Raw genomic sequence first — 19414 nt, forward strand, 5'->3', positions numbered from 1 at the left:
CCGCCATCACTTTAACCTCTTGCTGTACTCGAACCTACTTTAAGCTGGCGACGTTACCCACTCCCTGCGTGAAAATGGCCCAATGATTTCCATGATGCAATACTTCCTGTCCCAACTGTCAAGTCAGACCCTGTTTACTCATTTGCTACTGTACTGCGTCGCATTAAAATGCAACCAGAATAAATGCTCCGGTGCAAAAGAAACAGCGGCATGTTTTTCCTTCTGTCAAAGCTGCAACCCGTTTCAGCAGCTGAATCACTTAACAACTGAACGCAGGTTCAAACTTCCAGGGAGTAAACTTTAAAAAGAGGGGCATCAGCTTGACAGCTGCACCCAGCTGTTACACGTTTTTGGAGACAGCCTTGATAATCTGCTAGCTGCTTTTTCTCAGAACGCACATATAGTCAGACTCAGTGAGTGAGGTTTATTTATTTGGAAGGAGAGGAACATGCATTAAAAATAAATAAAAATAAATAAATATATATATATATATATATATATATATATATATATATATATACACACACACACACAATTACAGGCTTGAAATCTAGCCAGTTATTAACAATTTCTCTAATCTTTAACTTTTCACTGGATGCTTCTCTGTTCTGTGTTGAAGCCAATCAAGGGGGTGGGGTGCAGGAAGTACAGCTGCAGCCCCCAGCCTTCTGATCCTTGCCGAGCAGCAAACTTTCCTCTGTCAGATTAAGTAGGATTAACTGGGTCCTGCAGTATGATGAACTGAGTGCTTCATATGGTGACTAGAAACTTTCCAAAGATGGAAAAATCCCTGGTCAGGGAAATGTATTACTTCCTTTGAAACCCCAGTTTTCACTGCTTAATTGGAAGCCCTTCCACATTCTTGGCATAAAACAATAGCTGCTGGCTTGATGAGCGCATGAAAACATCACCCGCTTACTGCGACGTACGGCGTTCACGCGCTGTCGGACACGTGCCGTAGGTGTGCGGGAGCATGTGCACTTGTAGGCACGCAAATACAAGCTCAGGCTCACAGTGGAAGTCAGTCACAGCTTCTCGCTCGGAGCTAGTTCCCTCATCGGGGTCCTCAGTGGGTGCTAAGTTCCATTGTGTTTTAAAAACGACATACACACGCACGCATATACACTCTCATTGGTATTTTTATCCATCCCCTGAGCCACTCGGTGGCTGCAAGCCATATCACTCTCAGACGACAGAGGAGCCACAGTCACACCAGCTAGTACTTAAGACCCCACCACCCCCCTTTGTGTGTGCGTGTGTGTGTGTGTGTGTGTGCGTGTGTGTTGGGGTGGTCCACGGTGGGAGAATGTCTGGTGATATAAAGGTGGTGGTGGTAGTAGTGGTGGAAAGAATTTAGTCTGTTATCAACTGTTGCCTGCAAGACCACCGAGGACACGCACAGCCGCACAAAACACACAACAGAGACCCGAGGAGTGTGACTACAGGACTGCGCTACAGGTACACACATGCACTGCCTTCTCAGATGGGGTTTTTCCTCCTGAGGCGAGGCTAAAGCATCCAATCTCAGTCTTTCTTGTCTATCTCTGGCACTGATAAAGGCTTATAATGAACTGGGGACTGGAACTCAGTCCCAAGACCAATGGCTTTATGGCCTCGGCCAGATCATCACCCGCTGACGTCTGTCGCCGGGTGAGAAAAGAAAGAGAGTCCAATGGAAAGAATAGTACAGAAGTGCAGAGAGAGAGAAGCAGAGGGGGAGAGAAGTGAAGCGGGGCAAAGATTAAAGTTTTACACTCCAACCTTTGAGAAGCATTTTGCAACACAGTGGCCCCGACTATAAATTTACTACGGACGCGTTCTTTCAGATGTGTGCCGCATTACCAACTCTGAACTGAAATAAATGCTCCAGGATTTGATAAGGCTGTCTCCCGTCACGGCCAGGGTCCAAAAAAGGGGACAAAAGTCCTTTCGGGCTTATCGTTCCTCACACCGACTCCTCCTGCAAAAAGCGTATTTGTAAACTGGCAACAGTTGTGCATTGTGTTTGGCTTGCATTCAAGAATGCGATAGCCTGGCCGTGTTTTTATCCCAGCTCAGTGCTGACCCCTCGGAGAGCAAATAATGAAATGACCATGGATGCAAAATGTCCCACAGCATTTTGCTAGCCGTGTTATGAATAATTCACGTACAATGAGAAAGACATTAATGAAGGCCGTTAATAGTTGGATTTGTGATATTTATGTACTTACCTCAAAAAGATTGGACGCTTCGTTCCCATACTGAGCAGAAATGATCTCTGATTGGTCACTGTACCATTTGAGGCCGCCCAGGAAACTGTCTGCGTCTAAGTCACTGACATCCAGCTCTGAGAGGTCAAGTTCAGGTAAGTCTGGGCAGAGGGGCTGGTCTTCACCAACCAAGGCAGCACACTGGAGAAAAGATTAAAAAAAGAAAAACATCATGGATGGTTAGACAGAAATGACAGATCTTTCATGTGCAAATCAGAAAATGAATTATCTGAGCCATCCTGCAAAAGAATAGAGGGACTGGTAATCTGGGCATGACAAGGGGAACTCATACATTTGTATTATGAGCCCGAGCTTCTCGTCTTAGTGACAATTCACGTTCTAATTCCCTCATTTGATCATTCTGGATGCCTCTGCTGATCTGCCACTTTCATGTGACACACTAAGTAGCTGGAATTCATGACTTCTCTCACTGTCGCTCCATCGATAAGTAACGGAACAGCTTTTCTGACGGGCTTGTTTTTGCACAACAACGTGCAAGCCCCGCAACCTGTTTCCACTCAGCTTCTCTTCAGCCTCCCAGTGTGCTGCTTACACTGCCACTGGTAACGGCCTCCCCGCTACTAAATGCTGCCTGTTGACATTTTGTTATTCACCAGCCACTTTTATGTAATCTATCCAGTGTGTCCTGTATGCAGAAGATGTTACAGCTTCTGCCACACACAAATCATCAGATGTGGGGGTGTGTGAGTTTGTTTCCCCCCTGAACCAGCAGCTGAACAAGCAAAAGTCTGCTTCTTCTGGGGCAAACTATGAACCAGAGAGTCAGTGGTCATTAAAAAGGAAAAATTAAAATTAAAAAAATAAAATCCCCCAGAGCGGGGGATGTTTGCATGTTTACACTTTTGACTATGCAAATGCTGAACCCAGCCTGTGAAAACAGCTTCATACTGTAGTCTACACACTCCTTGACAACGCGTCTGTTTATGTATTAACGCCGGCCTTAAGAACGACATAAGAAGCCCGGATGTGTTTGGCCCGGAGCCTGAGGAGGGGTGAGAGTCGGGTTCGGCTCAGGGCAAAGCTGAGAGACGGATGCTGTGCCAAGAAGGAAAAACCGCCCAGACACCGGTGTCACAGTTCATCTGTCCTCGGAAACGCACCAACACGAATACACGATGACTTAAGACCGTGATGAGACAAATCCGTTATGTTGCGACTGCGAAGAGGAGGACAGATTCACTGCGTCTTAGGTTTCCCCCCACCCCCAGATGATCCAGTCAGACAAGACACGGAATGAAGAAATGGCAATAAAGCCGTTAGGATATTCAGAGGATGGACGTCCCTGTGCTCAATTATCTTATGGATTTCTTAGCGAACAAATGAAATAGCGCCGCCAGACAGACAGTCAGGGTGCACCACAGCGCTCCGGTGATTTACGCACGCACCGCGCATAAAAGCACCTGCTAGAGAGATTATTAAAGTAAGGAGCGCGGCGCTGATTGACAGTTAAATAGCAGGGCTTTAATACGTGCATACATTTTTTATCAGCATCGATCGGCTGAAGGAGGACACGCACATTGGTAGGGTTGAGAGTGGAAACTAAAATCGCAGTCTAAAAAAAGAAAAGATAAGGAAAAAAACGATGCTCTCCTGGAGCGTACCTGGAAGTAAGTGCAAAGGAGGGTGTCCGAATAACAAACAATCCCGAAAACGGTCTGCAAAACACACACACACACGTCCATATACAGATACACAAACACACGTACACACAGAGCCGCATTTTAATTAGATAAGAGCTGATTTCTTTCTCATAATCTGATCACGCAGACCACAAAATCGCAGCCGTGCAGCCGGATTGCAGTCATGTAGTTACTGTGAAAAACCCTCTCTGAGGCATCACTGAGATAATGAACGCAGACAAGTACCTCTGTATAACAAGCTGGGTGGACTCGGAAGATTAAGGGGTAAAAAAAAGGGGGGACGAATAAGTATCCTTTTGATGTGCGTTATTGTCTGCATGCGCTTTAACCAGGTAAAGTAAGCTGCATAAAAAAAGACAGGAGCGATAGTGAGCTAATGACTTGGATGAAGCGTTTAAAATCAGCAGAATGTTGTAAATAAATTCGCAAGAACACGGAATGATCTACTCTAGCTGGACGCGATGTTGCCGTCCAGCCAGGGCAGCATTCCTCCGGCAGGAATGTTGACACACAGACGTGGTACCGGTACCGTTAATATTAACATGCTCCTGCGCAATGCCAGATACCCGGTGCGTCAGTGTGGACAACCTTTGCACTTGCATTTGAAAAAAAAATCACCTGGCTATCTGGACACAGCACATCAAAGGAATTATTTTCGTCTTTGGATTTCATGCGTCAGCGAAATACCTGACTTTGAGACATTTCAGTCATTTCGGCACGAAAACCTTCTCGGCACCGGAGCGCGTACAGTCCGCGGTTGGAAAGATATCCGCCAGCTTGCAAGCACTTGCTCCGACTAAACAGGGATCCTACGTGGAGAGCAATGGTCCCGAGCCCGTGCACGCGTTACAACAACTACATCTTTAACTGGGCTGAAAAGGGAGATTCCGCACATTCCCTCCACTTGTCATATATTCCCGTGTCGTATATCCCTCGCATCCTCAACCGTGTCCAGACGCGCACTAAGCCACGAACAGCACCGGCAACAGAGGAGGAGGAAGAGGAGGAGAGAGAGAGAGAGGGAGAGAGGGAGAGAGTGCAGACTTATGTGGAGATCATCGTGCCAGTGTTGTCCATCGTTCCAGAGGGGAGAAAAAAAAGTCCAGAGGGCTAGAGAGATGAAAGAAGCCGGATTTTATTTGATGCGCTCACCTCTAATTCTCTCCACACCGAGTCCTGGTTACACCTGTCCCACGCCATCCAGCCACTGAATGACGCTCCGAAAAATTAAACAAAAAAGAAAAAAAAAAAAAAGAAAAAAAAGGGGGGGGGGAAGAAACCAAGTAAAAAAAAAAAAGGAAATCCACACACGCTTCCCACTCGCTCTCACAGAGGCAACTGCTGCCCCTCGCCGAGAATGAACCGAGGGCACCTGTCTTACAACTGCTTTCCATCACATGACAAAGCTATTAAAAGTAGTCAGGGGAGTGACTCCGCGTCCACACACTACTCGCCAGTGACGCGCGCTGAGCAGGCGGGGTCTGGCTGCGCACATAGTAAAATCCTTTCCGTGCACTGCAAAAAATGCCAAACTCAAAACCCATCTATCCATATGCCGGGCGGGGGGGGGGGGGGGGGGGCATTATGAAAATAGGTTAAGAAGGGTGGTTCGTGGGATTTGCACAGACTAAAAAGAGCAGTCCTTAATTCAATTTACTTGCTTCACTGGAAGATTAACTAGAACGGAATCAGTAAGATTCTGGATGTGAACTTGTGTCTCAGCCTCGTGATCTCAGTTTGTTTGCAAATGTGCAAGGCATATTGATATTACAATTCTTCTGCAGCAACTTAATAGTAACTGTATCACTGATTCCAGGAAAACTTGGAGACCATATAATGGAGAAAGCACAAGTCAAATGATGTCTCACCAGCACTGTAAAGCACAATTTAATGAGTTTAAGCACCAGTGCAATCTGTCATATTAAGTTTCAGCTTTGTAATTATAGGTTTTTTTTCTCCACAATAAGCAAAGGACATATTGCATTTTCTGCTGCATGAAACGATTGTTCATTTAAAGTACTTTCTCAGCCTGATCTGTTCCCGTTTTACAACCCCTCCCCATGCCCCCGGCTCTCTTTTTCCCCCCTGCAGACATGCTGCTGTGATATGCGCAGAATGTGGTTTGGCACCGTCTTACTGAAATAAGCCAGTCTCTGCCTAAAAGATATGTCATCTAGTCGGCAGCACATGCTGATCCGAATCCTGCAGAGACTGTTCAGCGTTAATGGTGCCCTCGCAGATGTGCCTGCTCATGCGCACCTACATCAAGATAACAAAGCTGCAGGATTTCGGGTTGGAGGATGCAGTGTCCATGATTTTCAGAAAGAACCTCTAATCCTGAACCATCATACCGCAGGATGATTTCCTGACGCCCTCAGAGTACATTTTTAAATGAGGCTGTTGCGCGTGTTGTCCTTTCAACCTTGTTTATGTGTTTCTTTTCTTTCTTCACTGACAGTGATTCTCAGAGGTTTTTCTCAACTTCATGCAGCAACGCAGCCATAAAAAAAATTGGCTTTCGGTCTTGCCAGCTAAATCCAATAATGGAATTATAATTAGGGGATAATAATAATGATATTAGAATGTTTAAATGTTTGAATTACTGAAAATGTTCTGAAATTGCTGCACTCTTTGGTTGTGCAGAGTGATAAACTGTTCCCGTCTTTACTTCGTAGAATAGACTAGACTTTATTGTCATATATGGTTTGCAGTTCTACATGTGTTCAAAAGATTAAGCTAAAGGTATAAAAATAAACATAAATAGTAAGAAAGAAAATGCAACAATACTGTGCAGAGGTTCAGCAGCATGTGGTGTGAAAATGCACAGCGGCTGATATTCACAGATCAACACTGCAGTGTTTACTTAAAGACTCACTGCCATGCTCTTTGTACACCTAATCATATTACTGACCAATTAACCTAATTAGCTGTGAGATCTTCAACCGGGTCAGGCAGCTGTGAAAGTGGTGATGTCATCAAATCCAAACAGAGTATTCAATTCAACAATCACAAGCATTACTTTGCATTATTTTCTGTAAATATGGGGGTTAAATCATTTGAAATCCTTCCTTTTAGATTCTAAAATAGGTTTGTTCTTTCATGACTGGAAAAAAAAAGAAAAAAGAAAAAACAGCTTTGTTTTTTTGGCATATAATATATAGTACAAAGAAGGTAATTCTGCCTTTTGGAAAGTAATTCTTTGTCCATTCAGAGGCAATAAAGAAAAGGACAGGTGGCAGTATTAACCATGTATACAGTGTAAACAAGAGGTGTATAGGCAACAGTGCCTCAGTAAAATAAAAACAAAAGCTTTGTGGACATTTCAAACAGTGGTTTTTCTGTTGGAGCACTGACAGGAATTCAGCAGGAGTAATTCACTGTGTGCTAAATGTTATTGTCTCCCTTTCATCATCCATTACAGCTCAGTTCTGCACTGAAGCCGTCAGGAGTTAAGCGTCAGTTGGGAATTTTCTCAGCGTTTTAATGAAATATGCTATTACAAACCCACACTATTGCATTAGACTGTAAACAAATAACGCTTGTTAAGATGTAAGCATTTTCTTGTTTGGATATTATTCTCGGGAAATAACTTCAATTCTGACAATACATTTCTGCAATAAGAAACTCGCTCGACGGGATATTTCATCCCCTATCCGATTGTGTGTGCATGTGTGTGTGTGTGCGCGCGTTGTAAGTCTGTTAAGCCAACCTGCATGCAAGGAGCAGCTGCCTCCCAATATTAGCGATCCACTTACAATAAATCTCATTAAACACAAAATTGCACACAAAGCTGGAAATGCAAATTGTAAACTGCACCGATTATGTTCAAGGAAAACCAGTGTATGCTCAGCGTGCGTGTGTGTGTGCGTGCATACCATATGAGTGTGTGTATGGTACGCTTATAGGCATGTGAGGGCATGTGTACCACTAAATCTATACATCTGCCTCTCCACGCGTGCCCAGAGATGCCAACCAGGAGCCAAGGCGAAACCTGATCGGAGCAGGTGGCGTGTGCAGTGACCTCACAGAGCCCAGATGGACCAGCGCTACACAGTTAGTAATATAGGGGCAACATGGGAGTGACATGGAGAGTAAAGGTAGGCGGCTTTGTGAGTGCGGCACGGATAAAACGCTCAACAACCTGGACTTAAGTCCTTCTGTGATCAAAGAAAAAAAAACGTGTAGATGAAGTGGGTCGACACTGTTTGTGTGTCTAACAAATGTCTGTTAGTGCAATGACAGGAGATACCGGTCGGATAGACACTTTAAGGTTCATGGTTTACTAAAAAAAAAAAAAGAAAAACAAACCTTGGTAAGAGACCAAAGCCGGTAAATGATATTTCTCCCTTTCCTGAAGCAGCATGTGAGTCACAGTCAAATGGCTTATCTGATTGTACTCTTCATGCCAATTAAGACTACAGAAGCTAAATATAGATGTACTATGATTTTCTTTCTTGAATGGCCTTTAATTCATTTTCTGTTGTTGTTGTTTTTTCTGCGAACACTTTCTTGCTGTAGGCTGGCTGTTTATGTATGCAGTGGTGGAGATGTTTGTAGATATAGGAGTCGTTTCAAAAGAGGTGGGGGGGGGGGGAAACGGGGCTCTACAGCCCTACTGAAGTACAGGTAATCTTTGAAATGCCACAGCTTTTGTTTCAGTTGCAGAGAGCTGATAATGAATGGCTAAGTACGAGGGGAGACTGACGCAGGCTTGTGCAGAATGAGAAATAGGTGATGTTTAGTAGCCCACGTCAGAGGAGAAAGTCGGGCCAAAGCACTGCGAGCTACGGGACCAACATCACGACGTGTTCAATCATTCTGCTCCTGCGAATGGCCCGGGGGTCTTCGCTTTCTCACCACCCTTGCGTTTAGCTGCTCTTATAGATATCACCTCGCAAAAGGCCCAAATCTACAAGATGGAGTGTGAAAAGTTGCCAGCACCTATTTGATGCATAGCATGTCTAAAAAACCGCTGCTAACGGCTTGAATATTGCAAACTGCTGAGCGTTAACCTGCTTCAAGATGGACCATAAAGAAAGAAAGAAAAGCGACCGCTGATCCAGTCTCTAAAAAATCAAGCAATGTGATCTGTTAAATGAGACATACGTGCTTTCACAAGGAGGCAAACTACATGGTTTTTTTTAAACAAAGGATTAGAGGAATTCAATGAAAAGTCAGTTGACAAGAGAAGTCATCAAAGCCAAAATGGGTCTAATCCACAGATAATTATCTTTGTTTGAATATTCAACATGGCCTGACTCGTGGAACAGAGCCGCCTATTTGCATTTCTGGTCTTAGATTGAATCTGATATTAACATTTCTATTTAAGAGCAGAATTTACATGGACGGGTTCTGCGGGTGAAATTAAGATCACGAGTCGACTTCGAACGCATCCTGTTTAAATCCGCGTCAGCTGTGACTTAAACTTTAAGTGGCCGTGTCTTGTTTTGCTTTATCTCTAAATTGTGTCACTGGCCCTTTGAGAGTGTGCTTCTGCACACCATGGGTGTGTGGGTGTGTGTCTGGTGGGGGGGGCGTGATTCATATCACTTTGTTGCATGTCATTGCTCCCAACTGAATCCATCCTAGCATCTGGCCATTTTAATACATGGTGGCTGGATTCATATGAATTAATTGAGGGCAGAGGTAAAGCAGAGTGCTGCATCTATTCATGTGCCACTCAGGCCTATAATAAGACAGCTTATGCTTGGCATGGCGCGCTGTCGGTGGATGTGCTTTCGGATCTTCGGTGCACGGGGGTCGTTTTTCCACTGGATGAGTCATATTGTTTTCTCCTTATTAGGGGACAGAGGAGGAAGTGGTCACATTTCGCAACAGTCAAATGCTCTACAATAACATAGGATGTAATGCCATACAGAACTGGCTACAGGAAATGTAATGGATACACAGTGCATGCATGGGCTTCTGATATGGTGTCGAATTAATACACTGGGTTGTGTTCAAAGTAGGCTTTGCTAAATCAGAAAAAAAAGACAAAATACAAATGGGTTAGACTTTTAAATGTATGGCAACTTTTTAAAAACAGTTTTCATCTTTTACCTCTCAGCACTGCAGTGCATGTCCACACATCTGCTCAGGCTCCATAGGCTGCCAACTCATGCATTATAAGTGAGATGAACAGTGTGACGCTACAAATTATGCCGACGCTCGCCCCCTTTGACATACAGTAAGCTAGTGCGTTCTCCCCCTGTGAAGATTCGCCTCTCTTTGTAGTGCCCTTCAGAGGACCCGTTGCCTCGCCGCCCTGCGTGCAAGCATGTAATCCTTTCCATCAATGAACTCCACTGTGTCATTTAGCCACTCTCAGGATGACGGCTACTTTCCCCACGGAGCATCCAGCCCATATTATTAAGGCAAATGGCATCAAGAGGCTAGGGCCAGTTAGACATGGCTGAGACTTGGAATTGAAAATAGCATCAGTCCCACGCAGGGACTGGTAAACACAAAAAAGGAGCCTGGGGCGCAGCGCAGGACCACCCTCCCCCTTTTCCTTACTCCAGCTCTGTTTTTTTTTTGGGAGGTGGAGAATAAGCAGTAGCGGCCGTTCCTCCACCACCACCATCACCAGCCCCCCTCCCACCACTATGCTCAAATAATATCACGGTCACATGGCAAAGTGAGTTGTAGACTCCCTCCGAAGCCGCGTGTTGTGGTGCTGTTGTTGGGCTTGTGAGTCATGCAAGATGCATGTAGAAAGTGGCAGCAGAGAGAGAGAGAGAGAGGGAGAGAGAGAGAGGGTAACTGCAAGCACGGGCCTGGTGTGAAATGCATCTTGGTGGAGAACTAGCGCTCTGTGTAGGGACTTGTGAGGCACTTTGTGTTTTGCTTGGGTATAGTACTCACAAGGAATATTAAAATTTATGGACCATGAGGGTTTGGGTTGCGAGCGCGCGCACACATAAACAAGACTCGCACACTCCCTGTGCTTAAAATGCTTCATACCCCGAAACTTTGAAATTGCTGTAAAATCCAAACAGATGCCACATGCCCAAAGATGTAACTAGAGGAAATGAGATGCACTTGTTTCGCAGTCAAATATATATATATATATACATATAAATTTTATTATTTTTTCTCCTACTGAAAGGGCATGTGAAAATAGTGCTTGTCATGCTGTTTATCCGCTAAGGCAGTTTTTGAAGTTTAATGCAAAGTTTAAGCTGGTGAGCCAAAAAGCCGTGGCCTGTAAAAACGGATCTGTGCGGCACAGTAATCATACAGGCAACAGAAGAACAGGAGTGCCAGTTTTCTGCTCGTTGGATCGTGTTTAACAAAGTGAAAATACGTTAACGGGGTCTCATCACTGGGCTGCGGGCAAATGTAGGTGCATTTTTTTTCTTCTGCAAACTGCAAAATGATCTCCAGTGACTCACGAGTCGGGGGGGGGGGGGGGGGGGGGGCACAGCACAACAGATGTTGCTTGATTTCTAAAATAATAGAGTGGCAGGGCTCAGTGCCTTGACAGCGCAGTCCTTATGAACTCTTAACACTGGAAGAGTGCCAAGGAAGAATTAGGTCAGCTAAAGTGCGCTGCACCTTGTGGAACTCCACATTAAAACAGCATCAGGGGGAAAGGCGGGAGGGGGGCGTGTTTAGTGGCGCACAGGTAGAAATTTCTGGAACAGCACAACCGGGGTTTTTTGTGCTTCAACTCACTCTTGTATCACAGAAACGTGAGCAGAAACGTTACACCCCTGAGTCCAGACTGCAGTCTAATTATTTTGAGCAATGAAAAGAGAAGGAAAAGGGGGGAATATGAGAGGGGGGGGGGGGGAGAGGGAAAAATGCATGCGAATTGCAATTCTTTCATGCAGCCTGCTGCATACCGGGTGTATAACCACAAGCCTGAAAAAAATCCTTACAGCACAATAAAACTGATTGTATCATCACCTTTTTTTCCCCTTACAGGGTGCATTTCTACTAGTCTTCACATCACCTCCTAAAAGGAGCTTGTAGTGCTGGAGTACACAGTGACGTTAAAAAACAAAATGAAATAAAATAATAATAATAATGATAAAAAAAGAGCAGGGATGAGAGGAAAGAGAAGACACAGTCAATACCCATTTTTTGCCAAGGCATCCTAGTGAAAAAGAGCAAAGAGACAAAAGGAGCAGATGGATGGAGATGGAGCTAACGCTGAAAGAGAGTGTGACAGGGAGTAACAAAAGCAAGAGGGAGCTGCTGTGAGTGATAGAAAGCGTTGGACAAAGACGGGCATGAATTAGAGGCAGATATGGAAGGAAGGGAAGGAAGATGGAAGCCTAAGTACAGGAAGGCGTGATTGGGGGGGACAGGAAGTATCGGCCTGACAAAGGGTCAGAGCGATGGGAGGCCGACGACCGTCTCCCCGCGCTCTCCGAAGCTGTTCCATCTCTCATCTGAAAGATAAGCCACCTCACGATCCCCTGCTTGATTTCCCAGTGCCAGTCTGTCCACACCCAGTATCTCAGGGTTAAATCTAGTGGTTACTACACTCCCATCCCGCGCATATTCCAGTCACGGTCTGATATCTTTCTGCTTACGACGGGTATCTGCCTCACATGTCCTACATGTTCGTTTATGGGAAGGTCTAGATTTTCACACACAGATATACGCACGCAGGCCCCCGCTACCACCAGCATGGCCTCGTTGCCCCCTCGCGACTGTCACATTTTTGGAAGTAAAACTGAGTTGCAAAAATACTCCCCCCCACTCTCCCGCTCTCTCTCGTTAGCAACAACAACTAAGAGATAATGAGATGCGGATTTGAAGACAACAGAAAGTAATTGGTTTTGATGTGTGTAAAATCGTGATTTTAACTGGACATGATATTCAAATGACTTGGCAGCCGTCCATCAGCACGAAAGCGTGTGTAAGCACATTGCAGGGCCCGGGCTGAGCAATAATGCTGGCTTTTTCCTCGTGAGTAAGCAACCTCAGTGTTTTTGGCAACCAAAGCGTTCCTCGTTTTTTCCACTCAGACGTCGTTATGCCCCGAGCCGTTTCCACTGTCTGGAAAATAAAAGCGATTTTCATCACTTATTTTCAGTATATCTGATTATCAGTGGTTGAAATTTACAGCGTTGGGGAAGTGTCAGGCAGCCGCTCAGTCAGCCAACCCTTGCCCTGGCTTCCCTGTCCCTGCAGCCTCCTTTCCCGATGCCTTTCATAATCCCTCGTTGTGTGCTTTTGTGGTCGTCTGTGTCCACCGGGACTGTCATCAGTGCCACAATAAACAGGATTAATCAGCACTGGCATTGGGCACTTTGGTCCAGATGACGCGTGTAATTAAGGAGTAATTGGCATGTCATCTGTACATGAGAAAATATGACGCGCGCGGGCCAGATGTAGCCGTCTCACCGCCCTGCAACAAGCCGTGCTTGGAACAACTGTGTCCTCAAAGGCTTTTCTGAAGAGAGAGATAACTTCCTTTGCAGTGCTGACACTCGCTTCCTTAACATCTTTATTCAAGCCTGCGAGCTCCCTCGCATTGTAATTCACTTGCTTATTCATTTATTTACATGCTAACACACTTAAACTCTAATTTGCTAACTTATTCATTTATTTACATGCTAACCCACTTACTGCCGCTTGCATTCAGCAACTTATTCATTTATCCACATCCAGGATGACACAGTTACTTCCTTGAGAATTCATTTATGCACGTAGGAAGTCACTTACGTTCTCGCCAGCTTAATTAAGAGGCCCCTTCTCTTTTCACTTCACACAAAAGGATGGGTTTATGCAGCTCAATATATACTGTAGCTGCACACAATGGTAGATGGCCGAGATGGCCTTTTATGTTTAGGGTCATGCCGGCTGCAACAATAGGTCTGAACTGCCCTTATCTCTCCTTGTAAACGTGAGGCTCTGGGATAAAGTCGGAGCCCGATTTCATGGCTCACGAGGGAGGCGTCGGGATGAACATAACCGAGGGGAGTTTTTTTTTTTTTAAATTCTCATATACCTTATGTTTTACTGGTTGTAAGAGAAGCCATATACATACATACATACATACATATATATATATATATATATATATATATATATATATATATATATATATATATATATATATATATATATATATATATATATAATACTCAATCTAAGCTTCATGAAACACAGCAAAGATTAATCCCTGTTTATTATTATCCTATTCTTACTTGGAGTATCTGCAGCCATTTGTCAGTGCAAATGCAATTTTGAATTATATTAACATAAGTAACATTAGGTATTCTAAACTTTCACCGCATCCTCTCTTTAAATTCAATTGTTCCAGGATTATTAAAGGTGTGCCAAAGTAAATAAATACTGCGGCTCATATGTGTCTGTAACGCAATTTTGAACACGGCAAAAGAATAAATAAATAAATAAATACAAGTGGGCAATGAAAGCCCAGCATCAGTGAAACAAAGTTTGGGCATAAAGCTGGTAGGAGGGCTATGCTTGGCAGGGAGCGAGGTCAGCCATGCATTTGGCTGGTAACCTCAGATAGCTGCTGGCTAATTTGCAGTATGCCCTCAATCGCAACAGAAAGCCTAGAGCCACGCTGAGGGGAGAGAGGGTGGCCATAACGGCAAAGCAAATGGCTCATAGAGATATCCCAGTTGTTTTTCATCACATCAATTTCACGCCTTTGTTGCCAGTTTTTCAGAAATGTGACAAGATGGAGACAGGGATGAAAAAGGAGGAGGAAAAAGAAAGCAGGGAGGGGAAAAAAGGGACGGGGGGATAGTGAGAAGAAACAAAACGATGAGCTTGGAGATGCATTAAGATGGCAATGTTAATCTCGATGTTAATCTCGAGGCCTGTTCCTGGTGCAAGTGAAGTCATGCTGTCAGAGCTGTCTCGAGAACAAACAAATGGAAGGGGGAAAAAAATCTCTTAAGCTAATATCTTCACTGACAACGATGCCCACATCTCATTTTACTGATGCAATGCAGGAGTTCCTCCGGCAATTCACTCGTTTCTTTCTGGTACGTTTGCAGAGAACTGAGAAAAAATGATTTGCTTTGAGTGCAATAAGACTTATTTCCTTACTACGCCTTTACTAAAACTGTGCTTTTACTTCCCAGAAGCACAGCTGCTGATTAATGTTACCCGTGGAATTTACTGATGTTGAGTCAACGTTTTCCACTGAGATCCTATTAACTGTGAACCAGTGACGCACTACAACTAAAACTCCTGCTACCTCTTTCATGGCATTCTTCTATGGGCTACCTTCTCTGTGTTGTGCTTCTTAGGAAAATTACCCAGTTTCCAAAAACTTCCACTAAAGATGTTACAGCTATCACAAGGTTTTATCTACAGTGCAAACATGTCTGTTTATACAGGTCGGCATGGCAGATATTTAACCTGAGAATTACTTTATGGTCTCTTGACCAAACACATTTTATTGCAGTTTGCATAATTCCAGTCTTTCATCTGGTAAAACCTTCAAACAAGCCGTGTCTTATGGGGCATTATGGCACAATAAGCACCAACGTGTATAGCAGCACATGTAAGCTCTATCACACTATCTAATTATTAATCCCTATAAACAGATATCTTTACATGAGTTTTTACGGACTTTATAGGCAGGTTGCGAGATTTTTGCCACGTGCACTTTGTAGACCATTATAGTCCAAGGACTACTGGCAAATTACATCTTTTGTTGTAGTACACAGTCCCTGTCCAAATGAGGGACCTCGTCTGATAAAATATAATCTTGTAAACAGTGGTATTTTTACTGGCTTCTTAAAATTATATGAAGATTATATGAACTCCCCTAGGCCAGATTTCTTGTAATTTCTTTTGTTAGAATTTCGAGGTAGTTCTCCAGACTTCTTGATAAATGTTGGCAATGTTGGCTGCCTTTAGTTCTGTTCTCTGTCAAGATGATCTCACACTGCTTCAATCATTTTTAGGTCTGAACTCTGGGGAGGCCAATCCATGATGTTTCTTCTCCGTTTGTTTTCTATCCAGGTGTGCTTTTACTGCACTGGCAGCCTGTTTGTCATGCTGAAAAATGAGGCAGTTTCTAATCAGATGCTTTGCACACAATATTGCATGTTGGATCCAAATCTGACAGAAATCTGACAGAAATTGAGCCTCAAACTATGAATAGCCTCCAACTTGTTTTACAGATGGCTGTAGACACTCACTGTTGTACCTTTTTCTCTTCCAATTTGAAGGAAAAAAAAATCAAGACTGGAGGAGGTCAGGAGAGAGTTTAACTGGACTGAAAAGTCTACTGATTTTCTGTTACAATTCTTGTGTAATTTGGCACCCTCTGCCTCCTGTTTCTTTAGGATAAGACTTTTAGATGCTGTCCATCCACTACAGTTCTATAAGCAGGACTCTTCTTCTGTCTTCCATTTGTCCACTTTCCTCGAAGTGCTTACTAAACACTATTCTGCGACATGCCACGTTTTCTTTCTCATGTTATCTTTGGCAGTTTTCATAGATCGAACAAAAAAATTGGAACAAATGATGTGTTTCTGTGACAGACCGCTAGTAACAAGGCACTCAAAGATGCAGTTTGAAATCGGTTCTTTGCTAAGTTGTCTGTTATGTGTAGACACAACACTGTTTCACCTCTTGGGTTAGGTGTCTTTATTATGCTTGAATGACTCATAGGTCAGTGTTAGGTGGCTTAACAAAAAAACATTCCTCTGAAAACGGTCGGGTGAAAGCAATGGACTGAAAATGAGTAAAAAAGCAGCCAATGTTCAAAGAAAAACTTCAAAAGACCACTTTAAAAATCAGAACAAAGTCTGGCTTCTTGGAAGTAAAATAAAAACAATGAGGGATGCTGAAGACTTTTGCACAAACCTGCATAGACTCACGCAGTGCAGATAAACAGCAGGAAGCCCAGGACCGATAAAAAGTCTGTGTTTCTGCTGAGAGTCTGATGGAGATCTTTGTGAATAGCTAACTAGAATCAAACTCATTGGAAAATCTTCCATCCAATATAATTAATGACAGTGAATTTTTAATTACCCCTATGCAGCAGTAGGCTCTACAGCTTTTGTTTATTGAGCCCCACTGATACCCATATTAACAAAGTTAGGTTAATGATAGAGGTATTTTACTTAATAGCATTTTTATTACTCCCACCAAGAATGAAGCAATTAATTAACAATGGGCAAATTAAGTTCCTCTCCTGTAATGGCCTACCAACACAGGACATCATTACCAATCGTCAAAATAATTCATAAAGCGATGACTCAGGTGGCAGGACGGTGATGGGAAAAATGAATATTCCCCGGCATACGTCTGATTTTTCATTTTAGAATGGAATAAATTATGGATAAGGTCTGTCAGTGGACATGTTGGTGGTACTGCATGCAGAGTGAGCCAAGGGATCAAAGATGCAGTACGTTAAGTCACAGATGTGACATAGATTTTCCAGTGGGAGGGAAAAAAAGGGGGAAAAAAAGAAAGTCTTGCTTCACATTAGGAGCAGGTGACTATTATCTGAATAGATAAAGCAGTGAATTAAAGATACACGGAACAAATACAAAAAAGGAGAGATGGGGAAAAGTGAGGGAGAGCACCGAATGTTCAAGAAATGACATCGAATAATGGACCTCAAAGACATATATGAAAGCGCATAATCTTTTAAGCTTGCATTTGAAGGTAATCTCCCATTAAAAGAACACTAGCTATTTCTTTGTGGAAGGGGAAATGCAAAGACAGCAGAACTGATGGGGACTATTGGTGTGACTTTGAATAGAGGAAAGACTGAAATGGCAAAAAGGTGCAATTTCTCAGGCGCTGGACTTCTGTGGTAAATTCTTTCATTCCAACAGAACTACTAAAAACAGTGGCTGCTGAGAAATATAATCCTCCACCCCCAACCTCCCAACACACAAACACACACTGCGCCCAAGTACACATGCAACAAAGAGGAAGAGATTAAAGCATTAATTCAGTGAGAGGGAATAGGATCCTGGCATAAATTTAGAGTTAATGTTTTGGGGTTATCTTCTCTGCTGACTGCCGTTTCTACTCTCCGTACTCCATTGCACTCCACATACAAATGTAAATCAGGGTTACACCCTGTATCCTATAACATATAACGCCGTAAACTCTTGTTTTTCTTTGATAAGCTTTGTATGTATGCGTGTGCGTGCGTGTGTGTGCGTGTGCGTTTGCAGTGACAACAGGTGCACGCTCGTTTACGAACATGGAAAAATACCAAGCCGTCTATGTGCATGCATGTATATTTGTGTGAAAGGTTGCCTGTGAATGTGGGTATTTACATCGCAGACAGAAAGTTTTATGTCACGCCGCTTGGCTTGCAGAAAAAAAAAGGCCTCAAAGAGAGAGCCTAGTTTGTTTCCTTGTCACTGCTGGGTGGGGCGCACCTTACCAGGCGCACCGGCTTCCTCCTGGCGTCACACTGGATACCAGCTGGTGTGTGCTGGGGCGCCACAACACATCGTGCCAGTGTCACAAACGAAGGGGAAAGTGGGTGCCTCGTCATATAGAAAACTATCCTGGCAGCCTCCGTTCCTCATTAAAAATGCACTAACGCTGAACGCTCCCATTAATTTAAGCAGGCTGTATTTAGCGCGGGTAGCCTCATGTACAGTCTATAAAACACAGCAATTAAAGCAGGTAATTTTGGCTTCATCAAGGCCCAGCCGAGCGTAATGGGCCAGAAATGTGAAAAATTCCTCTAGCAGCCAAAGCTCGATGTGTGAACAGCTAGGATGCTGCCCATAGCACAAAGACAGATATGGAACTAGAAGATGACATGATTTAATCTTGCTCCTGGCTGATAATGGAAAGAAAATCTGTTAATGTTCTAGCTACGGTGTTGAAGATAATCATCTCTGTGGTTTCAATTCTTATTTCAAGACATCAGTCATCCTAATATAGAATAGAAAATGAGGTAGAAGGGTATCATGATAGACACAATACTAATAAGAGAGAGAGCACCTACCACTATGATAACACAAATGTAGAGGCAATGAAACTTAAATGGCCCCAGCAAGAACAGATGCGGCTTATTTGGGGTGTTTTTGTGTTGTATTTTGTAAGCAATGTATAGCAAATGTTGTGTAAGGTGGAGGACATTCGATTATAGCATCTGTCATGACATCATTACGACTCCTGCTTGAACTTCTTATAGCTTCAAGGCGAAGTGCTAAGATGCAAGCTGCCAAAGCATGCATTCAACTGCAACCCGAGTAGGTTACAACGTGGAGAGATCACATGTGCAGACTTCAAGACTTTGCTCAAAGGGAGGGACAGAATAGCTCACATTGTATCATCCCATAGCAACAACTTTTCTTTTTTTACACCCTTCTTCTCACGTTTGAAGCTAGCACAAACATATAAATGTTTTAGGTTCGTGCCATTTATCTGTAGAGCGCATCCACAAAAGACTGAAATATAGGAAACATTTTAGGTCTTTTAGTTTTTGCTTAAATTTGAAAACATGCCAGCAACTAGTGACGAAACACCAATGCACAGTTGGTCACGTGTCCAGTACTGAGGTCAGAAAGACTG

At 43.6% G+C, this 19414-nt stretch overlaps 1 protein-coding gene across 9 annotated transcripts in view; it reads right to left on the reverse strand.

Moving 5' to 3' along the window:
* ppargc1a (peroxisome proliferator-activated receptor gamma, coactivator 1 alpha) overlaps positions 1-19414 on the reverse strand; it is a 302621-nt gene that overhangs the window by 31237 nt on the left and 251970 nt on the right. For 5 of the 9 annotated variants that reach the window (XM_076881869.1, XM_076881868.1, XM_076881870.1 and 2 more), the window contains exon 2: positions 2211-2390. In XM_076881869.1, coding sequence (XP_076737984.1) covers positions 2211-2390 — 180 coding nt within the window. The other 4 variants (XM_004554424.6, XM_024798249.2, XM_024798243.2 and 1 more) reach the window with 2 other exon arrangements.

This window comes from Maylandia zebra, linkage group LG3 (assembly GCF_041146795.1).
Source record: "Maylandia zebra isolate NMK-2024a linkage group LG3, Mzebra_GT3a, whole genome shotgun sequence".
In the NCBI taxonomy this organism is placed as follows: domain Eukaryota; kingdom Metazoa; phylum Chordata; class Actinopteri; order Cichliformes; family Cichlidae; genus Maylandia; species Maylandia zebra.